The sequence below is a fragment of the Dendrobates tinctorius genome, unplaced genomic scaffold (genome assembly GCF_039654945.1).
Source record: "Dendrobates tinctorius isolate UK_male_01 unplaced genomic scaffold, ASM3965494v1 ptg000208l, whole genome shotgun sequence".
NCBI classification, from domain to species: Eukaryota; Metazoa; Chordata; class Amphibia; order Anura; family Dendrobatidae; genus Dendrobates; species Dendrobates tinctorius.
This window is the reverse complement of record NW_027361875.1, coordinates 7,749,388-7,767,037: the sequence shown is the minus strand read 5'-3', so window position 1 is coordinate 7,767,037 and position 17,650 is coordinate 7,749,388. Positions and strand designations below refer to the sequence as shown.

The 17,650-nt window shown below is 42.0% G+C and overlaps 1 protein-coding gene across 15 annotated transcripts in view; it reads left to right on the top strand.

Annotated features, from left to right (window-relative positions):
• The window catches only part of MIPOL1 (mirror-image polydactyly 1), a 606,483-nt gene that overhangs the window by 281,287 nt on the left and 307,546 nt on the right, over positions 1-17,650 (top strand). For all 15 annotated transcript variants that reach the window (XM_073554200.1, XM_073554193.1, XM_073554192.1 and 12 more), the window contains one exon: positions 12,015-12,120. In XM_073554200.1, coding sequence (XP_073410301.1) covers positions 12,015-12,120 — 106 coding nt within the window. The remainder of the gene's footprint in view (positions 1-12,014; positions 12,121-17,650) is intronic.

The following is a 17,650-nucleotide window of genomic DNA, read 5'->3' as shown; positions in this document are numbered from 1 at the left end:
CCAGCAGCTTCTCGCGCGATCAGCGATTACCAGCGGGGGAGCCGGTCGGAGGTAAGTATCACATGCAGCGATATCGCTAGCAATATCGCTGCAACGTCACAAAATCGGTGACTTTGCAGCGATATTGCTAGCGATATCGCAGTGTGTAACGAGGGCTTTACTTTGGTGCACTGATACAATGGAGAAGATGGAGAACTTTGGTTCTCCATCTTCTCCTCACCATGTGCGCCAATTCACTTATCCACGAGAATTGGTTCACACTGTGCTGACACTGATCAGATTTTGATCAGAGTGTCATTTGCATAATCCTCCGTATTCTCCCAGATGAGAGAATCTACAGCTGTCTGCAGGAGCCCAGATGCTCAGGCTGCTGCCCAATGGCTTCAAAGAGCAAAATGTTGGCCTTGGCTGCTCTTAATACAGTGTGTCCGTAAAGTTATGGTGCACTTTTGAACAGTCACAGGAAAGCAACAAAAGACGATAGAAATGTGAAATCTGCACCAAATAAAAGGAAAACCTTCCCAGTTTTGGGGTTATGTGAAGCAACATGTGTACATTGAACGTATCAACGACAATAATCACTTAAACCTGAGAATCCAAGACGTTATTCACTCTGTTACACCAGACGTCCTTACCCGTGTGTGGCAAGAACTTCACTATCGTTTGGATGTGTATAAGGCAACAAATGGAGCCCACATTGAACTGCACTGAATAGGTATGAAACTGGGAGAGTTTTTCTTTTATTTGGAGCACATTTCACATTTCTATAATTTTTTGTTGCTTTCCAGTGACTGGTCAAAAGTGCACCATGACTTTACGGACACACTGTATATCAATACATATTAGATTAGTGTAGATGGAAGTGGACAATTTCAACCCTTTCGAACATTGGTTAGGTAAGATGGTCATTGGTCACTCGTTTTAGCCGACCGATGATGCATCGTCAAGATCTGTAGCAAAGTTGACTACATTTGATTTTTTTATATTCGCCTGTCCACAAACAATTTTTCCCCTGAAAGAATTTTTCCAGAAATTTTCTGTCTTCTCCCGGTGTCACTTAGTCCTGGCGTCTATGACGAACCGAGCAAAATAAAATGTGTATGGCAGCGTTGGCCGAATGATCTATCACAAATGGTCATTTGTTCAATGATTGCTCAACCAACAACCTACTGCTATATATTGTGTATGACCACCTTTAGTTTACCGGGTGGTCTATATGCTTACTGACTATTTCCATAGACCCAAGCCTAGTTATTATTACATCTAACAATGAACCAGAAGTCATGAGAACGAACTTCAAGTCACTTAAAGTCAACTTGTAGATCTTCAACGCTTTTTTGTTATACATTTTGCAATGTAATAACGAATCCTTTAGGAGGCAAAAGGCACAAAGTGAACTAAATTGGAATTTTTCTTGTCATGCGCTTGTAGAATATCACTCAGTGGAGCCGGTAGACCTTATCCACACTGTTCACAGATGCATGTGATTTGTACAAGGAGGCTACAAACAGCCTCTTCTTGCGTAATATCCGTTATGGCACATCAACACCCTATTGTTCTTCATCTTCCACGCGATGTCCCAATAGCCAGCAATGGAGTTTTTACCATATGCATTCGATAACTCACACCTGGTGTATGAATAGATGCTTACATTATCCGACTTGACTTGCGTTGCACCAGAAATTTATACCAAATTTTTGGCCATTTTTTGGCACATGGTGTCTCACATTAGACCGTGCCCTTTGCTGTTAAACCACACTTCCTTTCACCTTTCACAGGTTACAAAAAGACCATTTTTTTGGGAGCGGGAAGGCTAGCACAAATTACACCACAATTCGGGCATGTTTAGCTTGATAAGTATGCCACAATGTAATAATTCACTGACAAGTATATTTACTCAAAAAATATATAAAATGGACACGCAATGCAATTTCCCCCCCATAAAAAAAAAAAAATCAATTCTTGGTGTACTCATTCCCCATCAAAAGTTATACTTGATTTTGGTGTACATACCATTATGATATGGCTGTGAACTGTCGCTGTGTAAATGGCTATTTGCTCATTTTCAGTAGGGCGTTCCCGTTCATCAGCATTCTGTCGACACTATAGGTGTTGGAGAGTCTTTCACGTACCATCTTGCTTTGCTTCAGCCATTGTCCAACTACAGCTCCATCTCTGCAGGTGGACAGACAAGAGAGCAGAAGCAGAGGGAAAAAGACCACCCCCCACTCAGTAATTTGTTGCAGCGTATCACAAGATCAAGTTGTCTAGAAATACAGCGAAAATTTATTCTTTTTGAATTGTTTACTGAAAAATACGCATTCGCATGTTAACAAATTATTTTGTGTTGCTAGATCAAGACAGTCCAAGTTTCGTAGTTTTCAGGTTGGAAGAAGACACAAGTCCATTGTGTTCAATCTATAGCCCAAGATGTTGATCCAGAAGAAGTAAAAAAAAAGCCTAAGAGGGAGTTAATAATTGTCCAGTATTAGGGTAAAAATTCCTTCCCACTTCCAGATATGTAAATCAGGCTAGCTACCTGGGTCAACATACCATCATAGAATCTAGCAAGGCTGTGGAGTTGGATTCTGTGTCCATTTTGATGGAGTTGGCGGGAGAGTCAGTATAAAATGGACTGACTCTGACTCCTAAAATATATAATAAATTGGGTACAGTAGTACAATGCAGAATGTGCTGTAAATGTTTTCATAAGAATTTGGTAAAGTTATGAAATGTCCTATAAATGTCTGTTCTGTACCTGATCTAAGAATCTCGTCTTTTAGATGAGATGAATCTGTGCTGCACTTTATGTACATGCTCAGTAGTGACTAGTGCTGTGGAGTCGTAGATGAGATGACTGTGCTGGACTTTATCTACATGCTCAGTAGTGACCAGTGCTGTGGGGTTGTAGATGAGATGAATCTGTGCTGCACTTTATGTACATGCTCAGTAGTGACCAGTGCTGTGGAGTTGTAGATGAGATGAATCTGTTCTGCACTTTATGTACATGCTCAGTAGTGACCAGTGCTGTGGAGTTGTAGATGAGATGAATCTGTTCTGCACTTTATGTACATTCTCAGTAGTGACCAGTGCTGTGGAGATGTAGATGAGATGAGTCTGTGCTGCACTTCATGTACATGCTCAGTAGTGACCAGTGCTGTGGAGATGTAGATGAGATGAGTCTGTGCTGCACTTTATGTACATGCTCAGTAGTGACCAGGGCTGTGGAGTTGTAGATGAGATGAATCTGTTCTGCACTTTATGTACATGCTCAGTAGTGACCAGTGCTGTGGGGTTGAAGATGAGATGAATCTGTGCTGCACTTTATGTACATGCTCAGTTGTGACCAGTGCTGTGGAGCCGTAGATGAGATGAATCTGTGCTGCACTTTATGTACATGCTCAGTAGTGAGCTGTGGAGTCAGGGAAACTGAGGAGTCTGAGGTTTGGTTTACCGACTCCACAACCCTGGAATCCAGTACCCTTAACCTTTAATATTATGTCTTACAAGAAAGGTATCCAGTCCTCAATATACTTTTGTAGTGAATCAACCATTACAACATCATGTGGCAGCGAGTTTCATAGTCTCACAGCTAGTATTTTAAAGAATCATCATTTGTGAATCATTCTTTTCCCTAGACATAGAGGATGGACCCTTGTCATTGTTGCAGGCCTAGGGGTAAAAAGATTATTAATAAAATCTCTGTAATGTCACCTCATATATTTGTATATTGTAATAAGATTGGTCCTAAGCATTAGTATTAGCAAGCTAATTAACCCCAAGTTGGTTAACCTTTCTTGGAATTGCGGTCTACCCATTCCCTTAATAACCTTGTGTTACCGAACCTCCCACCACCCCGAATAGGAGATACCTGTATGATAGGTGCAATGTGAGATGCATACCCCTAATGCAGCAACCGACTGGCTGCAACCCCTGGGCAGAGGTAAACGAGATATCCCACTTGTGAACTCCCCCTACCCTTGTAAATCCCACGGTAAATGATCGGGGGGTCGCCGGCCACCTGCAGCTGTTGTAATGTACGTCTGGCGTCTTAATTGGAGCCTGTTATCTACTGGCCCGCCACATATTGATTGTCCTGTCCTCTGTATGAATATATATTCTGAGACCGGTGAGTAAAATGTTGTCACACTGGAAATACGTGGAGAAGCAGTGATCTTTTATATGTTCCCATGTTACAAAGCCTTTCGAGCCGGCGTCCTTCATCCAGAAATGAGGAAAAGCAGAGTGGACCTCCTGAAACACGGGGTGGTAATGTAAGAGGTATTACAGCACAGAATACCCCAATACACCTTGGTTGCTCTTCTCTAGAGATGGGCGGACCCCTGGATGTTCGGGTCCAGCAGGTTGGGCCGAACAGTTACAAAAGGTTCAGGTTCAGGACCAGAACATTACCCGGACCTCATTCCCTTGCATGGGGGGCCCTAACATCCAGTGTATGCCACGCTGTCATGTGCATAGCAGCGCGGCAAACACCACTTCTGATTGGCGGTGAAATCCTCTCTGGTCAGAGAGCCTCACTTCCCATGCTGTCAAAAGGCAGCATGAGCGCTCGAAGATATAAAGTTTACCTCCAGTCACTGGTGTCAGCTGATGGGACTACTGCTCCCATCATCCGACACCTGCTGCCGCTAATTACAATGAGAACAGGAGCGGCGGATGGGAGTATTCATCAGTGGCACCGACCCTCGTGGCACCCCACTGTTCAGCGTAACCCAACTAGAGTGTGCTTTTTCTTCATAACCACCCGTTGTTTCATATCACTAAGCCAATTGTTAACCCAATTACACATTTTTTTTCATTGTCCTATTCTCATTTTATGTACCAGCCTTTTATGTGGCAATCTATTGAATGCCTTAGAAGTCATAGAAACTTACCAGGTTTACCGGACAGAATTGATCCCTCATAAACCATGTTGATTCGGGTCATGAGGTAATTCCTATTGAGATAGTCTAAGATAGCATCTCTTAGAATTCCCTCAAGGATTTTCCACACCGTAGAAAAACTTAGGGCCCCGTCACACATAGCGACTCACCAGCGATCCCAACAACGATATGAACTTGTCAGGATCGGTGGTGTGTCACTGCGTGATCGCTGGTGAGCTGCCAAACAGGCAGATCTCAGCAGCGATCAGGACAGCGACACGCGGGTAACAAGGGACGCACGTCGCTTAGTTACCCACAGTGTACATTAAGATACCAGCGCGCTGGTGCAGGGAGCTGGTAACCAACGTAAACATCGGGTTTCTAAGTGCTGCGCGGCGCTTATAAACCCGCTGTTTACCTTGGTTACCAGCTCCCTGCACCAGCGCGCTGGTATCTAACGTACACATCGGGTTTCTAAGCGCCGCATGTTTACCTTGGTTACCAGCTCGCTGATTGCTGGTCTCCCGCCTGCCACACGCAGCGATGCGTGCTGGCCAGCGGGAGCCCAACGATCAAAAAAATGTCCAGGCCATTCGAGCACGATCAGCGATACCCGGCAGGGGGTCCGGTCGCTGATAAGTGTCACACACAGTGATCTCGCTGGTGAGATCGCTGTTGCATCACAAAATTTGTGACTCAGCAGCGATCTCGCTAGCGAGATCGCTGTGTGTGATGGGGGCTTTACTGGCCTATAATTTCCAGGCTCAGACTTTGTCCCCTTTTTGAATATTAGCACCACATTTGATATGTCCTATGGTACAGACCCTGTTATTATGGAATCCTTGAATATTTCAACTAATGGTCTATCTATGACGATACTTAATTCCTGCAGTACTCGGGGATGTATGCCATCCAGGCCTGGCGATTTGCCCATTTTTGTGATTTTTGAGGCGATGCTATACTTCCTGCTGGTGTAAGCAGATGATATTTAATGGAGAATTTGTGGTCTCCATGATCATGTTGTCATCTGTCATGGGATTCTCTTGTGTAAATACTATAGAGAAGAAGGCATTTAACACACAGGCCTTTCCCTCATCCTCTTCCACCATTTCACACAGACTATTTTTGAGGGGGCCAACACTATAATTTTTGAGTTTCTTACTGTTTATGTAACTGAAGAATATTTTGGGATTATTTTTACTTTCTTTGGCAAGAAGTTGTTTTGGGCTCAATCATTGCTGCCTTGATTTTGTTTTTTACCTAGTTACCGTATTTTTCTCTCTATAGTTAATGAATGCCTCCTCTCTACCCACTTGCTTTATTTTCCTTTGAGTCTCTGAAAGCTTTCTTTTTGTTATTTACTGCACCCCTTACAGCTCTTTTTAACCATAGTGAATTTCTTCTCTTTCTAACTTGTTTATGCCCCACAGTGATATTCTATGCACACAGAACGATCATGTTCACAATTGTTCTGTGCGCATGGAAGTGCAGTTTTAGGCTAGTAAACCAGCTGCCATCGTGCAGGGTAAAGCCAGCCTAAATATGCAGACTGATAAAAGGTCTGCCACCCCTTCGTCCCTGGGAATTACAGGGATCCCAAAGATGAGACCCACACCGACAGGGCCAGGAGGAGGGAGAGGTGTAATAGGTGCCCACCTTGGAAGCCACGGACGGAGAGAAACAAATCATGTTATTTTTATCTTTTTAAAGGGTTAGAGGAGTGCAGTCAGGATTTATGCTTAGGCTAGAAAATAGGCGAGTGTACCCCACCTAAGTGATCATGAATAGCGATGAGCGCAAGTGCTCATTACTCGAGTTTGCCTAGGGTGCTCGGGTACACACCGAGTATCGCGAGTGCTCGGGTGACGTGTTCGAGTCCCCGCACCCACCTGTTTTGCGACTGTTAGCCATAAAACACTCAGGAATTCCCTGACATACACAGGCAATCCCCACATGTTGTGGCTGTCTAACAGCCGCAAAACAGGTGAGTGGGTACTCGACCATGTCACTTGCCTCACGGATCAGCGCCGCCCTTCCAATCTCAAAGTTGCGTCCCGTTGACTGTTTCCTGACATAAACATTGTCAGATGACTGCTGCAACCAATCTGCAGCCATCACTGTTTCGTTTTACAGTTTGGACCATTTTAAGAATAGCATACCCCTTTAACTAAACCTACGTGGGCTCTTTCTATATTATGTAGATTCTTCTTTGACACTTTGGATCTGATTCAGAAGTTAGGTTTGGGTTGGCAGTGACACCAATGCATCTTATGTCATGACGTCAAGACGTTCCGCAGCATCGGGTAGGATTTCACGTGCTAATCCTTAGATGCATTTAATTCATTTACCTAATCTAGTTGTTAACTAGAGGATCAATGTAATGGTTCAATGGCATTTCCTCCTATATAACACCTGTAATAGCAACTTATTAGAAGCTCTGCTAAGCCGTTCTGGGACGGCGCGGTGACGACCCATATTGCACTTTGCTATTTTGTGCATTAATGAGGAAAAGGGAATATTACATTATTTATTTATTCTACTCACTTATATGGCGCCATTAATTCTGCAGCGCTTTACAGACATTATCGGCACTGTCCGCATCGGGGCTCATAATCTTAATTCTCCATCATTATGTCTCTGCTGCTGGAACCGCCCGTGGTGAGTAGTAACCGGTGGCAGAATCAGACAGTTCCTGATTCCCTGCAGCGCCACCTAAGTTGAGAATAGCGATTTACACACTTCTTATTGAAATAAATGCGCTTTTTGTCTAACTTCTTCTAGACGGTGATTTTCCATTTTTGCTCTTTTTCTTTTCCTCCCCTTCTTCCAAGAGCCTTCATTTTTTTTTTTTTTACGTTTTCCATCTATATAGTCATATAAGGGCTTGGTTATTGCGGAACAAGTTGTACTTTTGAATGACGCCAACCATTTTACCATGCAATGTGTTGTAAAATGGGTAAAAAAAAAGTTGCCAAGTGCGTCAAAAACGCAAAACAAAAGAGCAGGTGCACATTTTTTTTTATGTCTTTTATAAGTGGTAAGAAACAAAAAAATTCTGAAAAGAATAAATAAAAAATTGCCTGCGTCGCCATTTGCAGAGACCCATAACATTTTCATCTTTTGGTAGATAGCGCTGTGTGGGTACTTGTTTTTTTTGTGTGACAAGCTGATGTTTTTATTGATACCATTTTTTTTTCCATTTGGGTTAATTAGCGTCTTACTTTGATAAGACATTTTATTTTTACTATAATTTTTAGTCTCTTAGGCTATATGCGCACGTTAAGTATTTGGTGTGGAAATTAAAAATCATTTGTGCAGCTCTTGGCAGGAAAAGCACAAAAACTTGTGTTTTTGGTGCAGAATTTTCATCATTCATTATTTCTGGTGAAATCTGCATAAAAAATGCTGTAAAGAAATGACATTCTGCAGATTCAAACCTTCACCAAATCTGCAAGTCACAAATTAGCAACGTTTGCATAAGACTCTGATTCTCATTCACTTTGCCAACATCAGGAAATCCTTTAGGTTTTGATACAAATCTGCACTCAAACATTTGACAGCTTAAAAGCAGCGGCAGAGGTCAGCTCCACCCCCGGCTGTTAGAGGCAGATGTTGGCTGAATAACAAAGCCATCATCTGCCAGGGAAGATACTCCTGTCTTTCCTGGCAGAGAAGAGCAGTTCGGGAGGCCGTGAATCTCTAACCTTCAGGCATCTCCAGCAAAGCTTTTGATTAGTCCGGGCAGCGCGACATCTGTACGTCCTGCTCATCTCTATTTGGGACTTGTGGATTTATTTTTTATTCCTTCATTGATAGTCGGAGCCGCCAGAACTTTCTCATCTTTATGTAGCGTCACTATACGACATTTAGCGTCGTGTGTCAGTAAGGCTGTGTTCACATGTTGCAGAAATACTGTGTTTTTTGTTTTCAGCAGACGTCTGCACCAAACTACACAATAGCAGTCTTCTGATGATTGCAGTTTTTGCAGCATTTTTTCATGCCTTTTCCCCCTTATTTGATGGGTTTTAAGTGCAGATGTGGAGCTGCGTTTTTAAGTGTTTTTGTAGTATATAAAAGCTTTGATTCTGCACTTAATAAAGTAACTGCAGTTTTTTACATGCGTTTCTTTAGGCTCCACGTAGAAACCTCTAGGAAAAAAAAAATCACTAAAACCGCACAGTTGAGCAGCATCTTTAGATGCACCAAGAGCGCAGTTTCCATGAAATAACATCCACATGGACAGTTAAATGCAGCAGAATTTCCGTGCAAGAAAAAAAAGCTGCATTTATGCTACATGTGAACACAACCTAAATGTCCAAAAATGAAGTGGCTGTGGCTTCAGGAAATCTCCACCTTCGGTTCATCTAAAGTCGCTGCTAAACTGTGCTGTTTTGGTGCTTTTTTTTCTCATTGGGCTTCTATGTGGAGCATGAAGAAAGTACATGTTAAAAAAAAAACAACCACCATTGCATTTTTAATTATGTACAAAAGAGAAAAAAAGTGATGGCACTCACGTTCTGTTGTGAAAATTCTTTATTGATTAAAAGGCATTGGCATGGGAGGGACGTACAGAGAGTGAACGACGGCCGTTTCACGCACTTGCGCTTCAACGGGTCCTGAGGCTGGAATGCAGGCAGGTGGAAATTTAGAAGCACACACTTGCTTTTCTGGATTGAGCACCCATTCGGACGGTAGTTTGGCGGTCGGTCCAGGTGTGTGATTTTGGACTTGAATAGCAGTCATGGAACTGCTTAGGGGTTAAGGAGCAGTGCCGAATCTTCTGTCTCTTCTATTTATTTTGCATTGCATTTTTAAGTGCAGAATCAAATCATTTTTGTAATTTGTTTTTTTTTTTATTAGTTTTTATTAGTTTTATAGGAACAATTAATCGTACTTTTTCTTCACCTTTAGAATACACGGACATAAGGATATACTTCTATGTACAGATGTATCTCTATGTGCTTGCAAAATCTGCTTCTGGGGTCACTGCCTGCTATACAGCTCAAGATTACCAAATTCTCTTATTTTCATCAATGTGGGGTGGAGGAGCTACTGAGGCGGCTAAGAGAGTGAGAGGATGTCAGGACAAAGCCCTGACGTGTTGGGACAGCAGGACTGAGCCCTCAAATCGGGACAATCCTGCTGAATTCAGAACGTTTGGGAGCTATAAGGCAGGTGTATTTACTTTGAAAATCTGTTAGAATGGCCATATAATGTGACCTTAAAATGAGCTAGAACTGGACACATAAAATGCTAGCTTTAATAGGTCTGTCCAATGTTCTGTCTTGAGCAGGGCACTGATCCTCTGCCACTTGACTATTGGCTTTTCTGGGGCAGGGTGCTCTTGATGAATGATGCTATCCTGCATTGTATATCTTTCCATTCTGTAAGGCCTGTTTCACACATCCGTTTTTTGGCATCCGTTTTTTGCATCCGTTTTTGTTTGAAAAAACGGATCCGTTTCCGTTTTACTGCAAACGGATGCAAACGGATCCGTTTTTTTGACGGATCCGCGGTAACCACTATTGGAAGTCTATGGGACCAAAAAACGGATCCTCCAAAAAAATGGCGGATCCGTTTTTTAACGGAAAACGATGGATTTGGACGGATTTTTAAAAACGGAAGTGTGATCCAGGCCTTAGCGGAGACAGCTTTTGGAGCAGCAGAGTGACTCGGAAGCTGACCAAATTTTGCGAACCAGACCGCCTCAGAGCAGTAGCTACAAGCTCTATAGCAAAGAGTTTGCAAGCACTGCTCTCCTTGCTTAGGCCTGTTTCACACTTCCGTTTTTTCAAATCCGTCAAAATCCGTTGGTTTCCGTTAAAAAACGGATCCGCCATTTTTTTGGCAGGATCCGTTTTTTGTCCCATAGCGGTTACCGCGGATCCGTCAAAAAAACGGATCCGGGTTTTAAAAAACGGATCCGTTTGCATCCGTTTCCGTCAAAAAAACGGAGACGGATCCGTTTGGCGGACACAAAAACGAAAGTGTGAAACAGGCCTTAGGAATCTGACCACCTCAGACTGCAGAGGTGGCCTAGGCAGTAAGCTATAGAATTAAAAATTCTAGAAAACGGAGAGGATTTTTAATAGATAAATTACAAAGTTGCTTGTTTTGCACGTTGCAATTGTACCCATTTATAAAAACGAGGAAACCCCTTAAAGGCGTTGTCTACTACTTTTATATTGGTGGACTATCCTTCGCATAGGTCATTAATATCGGATCGTTGGTTATGCAACACTCGACACCCTTACTGATCAGCTGCTCTCTAGAAGACCCAATCAACTGTAAATATTATTCCTCAAGTTGGTGGTTTTGAAAATCTATTTTCAGTTGGGGAATACAGAGAAAGAAAGTTGTACTCCGTGCTCTCTCTAGAAGACACCAAGGTGACCATGCATTTAAAGGAGTTATTCACTAGTCTTTTTTTTTTCATGGCCTCCACCTATCCCGGTTCTGCTGACGTCCAGACATGAACATTTGCGTAGCGGAACCCAGCTCCATTAGCTATATAGTGGCCACAGCAGGGTTACAGCAGATCCAACCCTATTAATGTGAATAGGTGGTCGATGTTCAGTACCAGGCCGCGACCACTACACAGTTGGAGCTGTGCTGTGTTGCTCCACAACTGATCACATCCAGCTGACAGCTGTTCATTGGGGGTGCCGGGTGTCGCACTGCCACCAATCTAATAATGATGACCTATCCTAAGGATAGTCCATCAATATAAAAATAGTGGACAACTCCTTCAAATCCATGGTCACCTTGGTGTCTTCTAGAGAGAGCTCTGAGTACAACTTTCTTTCTCCGTATTCCCCAACTGAAAATAGATTTTCTAAACCGCCAACCCCTATAACTCGAGGAATAATATTTACAGTTGATTTTTATTTTGTTAAGGTGCAGGCCGTTCTCCTCTCCGGTCCCACTATTACATTTACTTAGGAAGTGGTGGTGTAGCCAGGAAAGCTTTGCTCCGTCTAAATTCTAAACATTTACATTATAAAATAAATACGCTACAGCGCTCCATATTGTGTTCTGCTGCGGAGATGGATGTGCAAACAAGGAAAAAAGGTTGCCGAGCTTGTTTTTGTGATCATCCATTGATTACTGGGTTTCCCTGTTTATTCTCAGCTCCGAGAAGCTCTGATGAGCAAAGAGAGAGACCTGGAAACGCTGAAGGTGGACGCTCAGCTGCTGGAGCAAGCGACCGAGGCCAAGATCGCTGAGAAGTCTGCAGGTAAGACCGGGCTGTAGCCTTACGTGGATGAAACGCGCGCTTGCACAAGTGACGTGGCTCACTTAATACAAGGTGATATTTGCTCAGGGAGGGGAAAGGAATTATTATAATTTTTTTTTTCCTGGACTTTCTGTTGGCGGTTTGGAAGTGCTTGTGTGGCGGCTGTGTGTAAGATCCTGGTATTGGTATTAGTGAGAACTCTACCTGCATTCAGGCTGATTTGGGCATTAAGCGTCTTGTTAGCACCATGTCAATCCAATCACAAAGAGCTTGTTTGTTTAGTTGGAAGGTCTTGAGCAAACAGAGCCAGAGAAAGGAGGGGAGTGGGAAGGAATAAGCGCTCAGATCGTGATCCGTGGTTCATGCCTGTCACACTGTCACTAGGTACTGCTGCTTGATTTTAGTATTGGACTGTAGCTTTATATCTCCATTCTAAAACATAGAATTAATGTAGACGCTTGGTTCCGTAGCTGTATGGGATTAAAAAAATTAGTCTCTGACAATAAAGTACAAATGATACGATTATAGATGCAACATCAGACTTTTATCATTAAAATATATACGGCACTGCTGATATCAAATATACATGTCGTTTATTTTATTTTACTGCCTATAAAATTGCATGATTTGTAGTTGTAACTGATGGCCATTTCTTTTCTCACGTGATGCATTAAAAAAAAAGTTTGCAAATTGTAAATTAAAAAAAAATATTATAAATGAAAAAATGTAAAGAAAATGTATTCTAAATTTTTGTAAATAGAAAGACACGCATGGAGAAGTAAAAAAAAAAAAAATCCAAGAAAAACTGAGTTTTTTTTGCAGGATGGTACAACTCCGGAGAAAACAGAATAGGTGGATTTTTGTTTTGCAATGTCTGTATTGCTTCAGAGCATTAATAAAGAAAAAATATATACTTTATGAAAGTTTTTCTGCATTCTTGCTCCAACCATGTTATTGCTTGAGCCTCTGAAGTCTATATTCAGTCCCACCATATTCCATATGAAGGCTTCTGAATTGTGGTGTGCTTAGTTGGGTGGGGGTTTACACGGCTGTTACCCACCAGGTGGCAAAACCTTCCTAAGGGTATATTTACATGTGGTGTTTTTGCAGCACTTTTTCTCCACGGGGAAAAAAAAAAAACCTCTGCTTTTTACAGGACCACAGCAAATTAAATGAGATTTGTAAAATCTTTATCTTTGCATTTTTTTTTATAAATTTTTTCTTGAGCTGCTGAGCATTTTTGCTTATTTTTTATTCTTTTAGCATTTTTGCAGCGTTTCTTACCCATTCAAATGCAAATAAAACGCAATTAAAAATGATGTAAAAACACACGAAAATCAGGTTAAAAAACCCACCAAGCTTTTTTTCCTGACCCCACACTGTGAGAAAATTTGCCATGTGTGAACATACCCCAATAGGGCACAATACACAGTGCCCATAGAACCAGTAAGCCGTGTCGGAGGAACACCGCTACGCCGCGGTAAAGGCTGTGTGCACAGCACCTTAGGCTAAGCTTACACGCTGAGAATTTGTAGTTCAGCACCCTCTCTCCTATCGGTGTGTAGCAGCGGCTCAGCATTCTCCTACTTGTGTTGTCTATATGAAAGATGGTCTTATCCAAGTATTGAGCCGCAATCCGAGTTCTGCAAGGACCTCCATAAAGTCCGGTCTGTTCTTTCCTGGTGATTATAGTATGTGAACCTGCAGATTAGATCTTCCTCAAGGCTGGGGCTGATGAGCGGTCTCTCCTGGGGCTCATAGCGCCTCTCGGCTGCCGAAATGAGATCATTCTACCTCCATCCCATCAGTGTAGACAGGTCGACGTGAAGACAAGTGCAGGCCTGTGCTCATGTCAGCGTCTGCTCTGCCACAATAGAGGACATTTTGGGAGATCACGAAGCACTTTACATGTGAATTATTACATGCCGGCCCGCTAAGATAGCCAACTTCCAGAAAGCTAAACACACGACATTTCTTTAGGTGATTTCCATCGTAAATGATAAACTAATCATCAGCCATTGTGTCCCAGAGTGGTTTTTATTTTCAGGTGTTTTTTGGTTACTTTGTATCTTCCATACTTCTGTTTTCTACCGTTTAGGCTTTGTTCACACAACTGTATTTTCGGTCCGTGGAAAAAGCGGGCATCACACGGACAGCGTTATTTCATAGGGCTGTTTAGATTACGTTTTTTTTAACACCGACCAAATATCTCCGTGAAATACATTGCAGCAAGCACTAGTTTCTTCCATATTTTGGATCCCATACGTATTGACGTGCAGCATGTCATTTTTACGGATACATTGTCATTATTAACATAGGAAAGTGTATTTGTTCAGTAAATTTTACTAAAGGATTTTTCCAAGTTTGTGATCAATGTATAGAGTGACTGCAGACTTCGGCATCCTTACAGCACACACACTGTGTTGTCTGAATTCTCCGGTACCGCTGACGAAGGCAGGTGCGTCTAGTCGTAGGATAGCCGGGAGTATGGAAATCGCATACTTGCACTTACATGACAGCCCAGTCCCGTTGCTGGTACCAGAGAATCCTGACAGCGCACAGTGCACATGCTGTGAGGATTCATAAGTCTGCAGTCATGTAGAGGGACTTCTGACTCTAATCGCAAAAAAACCTGGACAACTGCTTATGTATAAAACCAGATGCCATATAGATGAAAAATTGTTTCTGGATAAAAATTGATGATTTTTTAAATTTTTTTTATGTATTCATATGTACTTTATTCTTTTAGTGTCATTTCAGTTTCCATAGACATTGTCATCCAGCTTTACTACTCTCCTGCATGGGACATTTACTTTGTTGCACAGTCCATATATGACCACGTCGCTTTGCTTTGTGGTTCTCCTATTTTGCCCAAATCACTTGCTTAAATCCTTTGTGAGCTTCCCAGTGTATGGACACATGCGATAAAAGCCATTTGATGGTTGAACCTGAACAAATTGTTTGGTGAACCATCATTAGGGAGGGGTAGCCATCCACAAAGATCTTTCATCCGACCAATGGCCGCAAACGTCAAACATGGGCGACTTTCGTGTTAAACAATGACAGTGATCAGTCGGCTAAGGTGATCATTCTTTAATGTTACCTGACGACCAATCTTTTTGGTCAGCATCGTTCGTTTTCATTACCTAAACGCCAAGTTCTATGGACACCATTGGCATCCGGATGTTAATCAAATGGTTTACATTCATTTGCAGTAAACAGAGATCTTGAAAATGTCAAAGAATAGAAACTATTTTATTTTTTCATAAAGTCACATTTTTATCATTTTTATAAAATATGTTTGCATGAAATGTGAAAAAAAAACCTTTTAGTATTGAGAGAATAACGATCTAAAAGGAGCAAATAATAAAAAAAATAATTAAAACACCATTGCTTTCCTGATAAATCGGTCCTTGACATTCTTTGTTTACTGAGCTGCAGCAATTATGTGCTGTACAACCACATGACCACTGCAGCCAATCATTAACCTTAGTGCTCTGATGCTGTATGTTACTTAGGCCAGGGATTGGCTGCTGCAGTCTCAAGTGTAAACAGACACATCATCGTAACCACCGGCTTGGATGCCCCAAAGCTATGAGGAATACTGTATATTAGGGGAGAATAGAGAATCTTTTTGTTGTTTCTTGACATATTTTTGTTTCTGCTTTTGGAAAACCCCCTTTAATTTATAGGATGTCTAATTACATCACCTTACAAGGAGGTTCAACTTTTATGGCAAGTCAATTAGCAATGACAATCTCTCATTGACTATGGACAGTCTTTCTTAGCCAATGTGAGGGTATAAATAATGGGCGCCTAATGTTAAATAAGGTTCATGAGCAATATTTTGGGGACACATTGGAAGTAGACATGATGGCCTTTCAAGTCTGTTCACTATGAACAGCAGGAGATAGCTGTGCAAATAATATGCAGATCCTTGGATGCCCAAGGCATCTCTAACAGTGTCCCAACCTGTGTCAATAGCATAATTGCCTTCAGTACTGGCACCAATTCTGTACTTACGTAGTTAACATTTTTCTTTAACCCTTTTAAAGCCATATTTTTAAAACCCTTTTATAGACACTGTGCTTAACAAAAAATTGGGTTCCTAGTGGTGCACCACATCCGTGGGTTTCTTAGTGGTTCACCCCCCATTTTTTTAGTTACTATTGGTGCACCCTATCCATGGAGTTTTTTTCGTGCACCCTATCTGTGGGGATCCAAGTGGCACACTCCATCTGTGTGGTTCTTAGTAGTGCACCACCATCCGTGGCGTTCCTAGTGGTGCACTCCCTCCGTGGGGTTCCTAGTGGTGCACCTCATCTCTGGGTTTACTAGTGGTGTACCCCATCTGTGGGGTTCCTAATGTTGCACTCCATCCGTGGCATTCCTAGTGGTGCACCCCATTCTTGTGGTTTTTAGTGATTCTCCCCAACCTTGGAGTTCCTAGTGGTGCACCCCTCCATGAAGTTCCTAGTGGTGCACCCCATCCATGGGGTTACTAGGGTTGTACTTTATCTGTGGGCTTATTAGTGGTGTACCCCATCCTTGGTGTACATAGTGGTACACCACATCTGTGGAGTTCCTTGTGGTACACCCCATCTTTAGGGTTCCTAGTGGTAAACCCCATCTGTGAAGTTTCTAGTGGTGCACCTATCTTTGGAGTTTCTAATGATGCACCCCATCTGTGGAGTTCCTAGTGGTGCACCCCATCTGTGGAGCTCCTAGTGGTGCACCCCATCCTTACTGTTCCTAGTGGCACACACCATCTGTGGGGTTCCTAGTGGTGTACCCCAACTGTGGGATTCCTAGTGGTACTCCACAACCGTGAAGTTCCTAGTGATGCACCCCATCTGTAATGTCCATTAGCCAAGTCCATTAGCCTGGTCAATTAATAACGTGACCAGCCAAGATCTCCATGCTTCTCTTGTATCTTGCTCTTTTTTTAATTTTATGACATTATTTTTAGCTTAATGCACAAACCACAAGTATGTAACATGAATCTAATGAATACTCTGTCCCATTACTAGCAGAGAAGTGTGACTACAGAAAAGTTGTTGTGAAATAGACTCACATTTTTGTGATTCTTTGGTGCCAACTTCCTTATAGGCCCTGCCAAGGTGGCGGAGGAGGCGTGGTGCCCACCAACGCAAGCGGTTCTTATTTCCTATTTTAATAGTATAGCTTTTGACACACCAAAGATGTGTAATACTAGTATATAATATATACGCAGAGTTCAGTTCCACAGTACTGTATATTGGAGATATAGTCAGATATATTTACAATCGCAAGATATAATGTGTATGTACAATTTTGAATTCTGCATGAATATCTGACCACAAGATGGCACTCTTCTATTTATCTTTATGGATATTGTTCACTACAAAGTTGGTTTTCGTACAAAATAAATATTAGCCCTATAAATCACCTAAGTATATACTGTGTGAATTCAAACATCTGTTTTTCTTTTATACTTTTTATATATTAAAGTGTCTCTGTCTATATTGTAATGCATCGACTGATAATATTA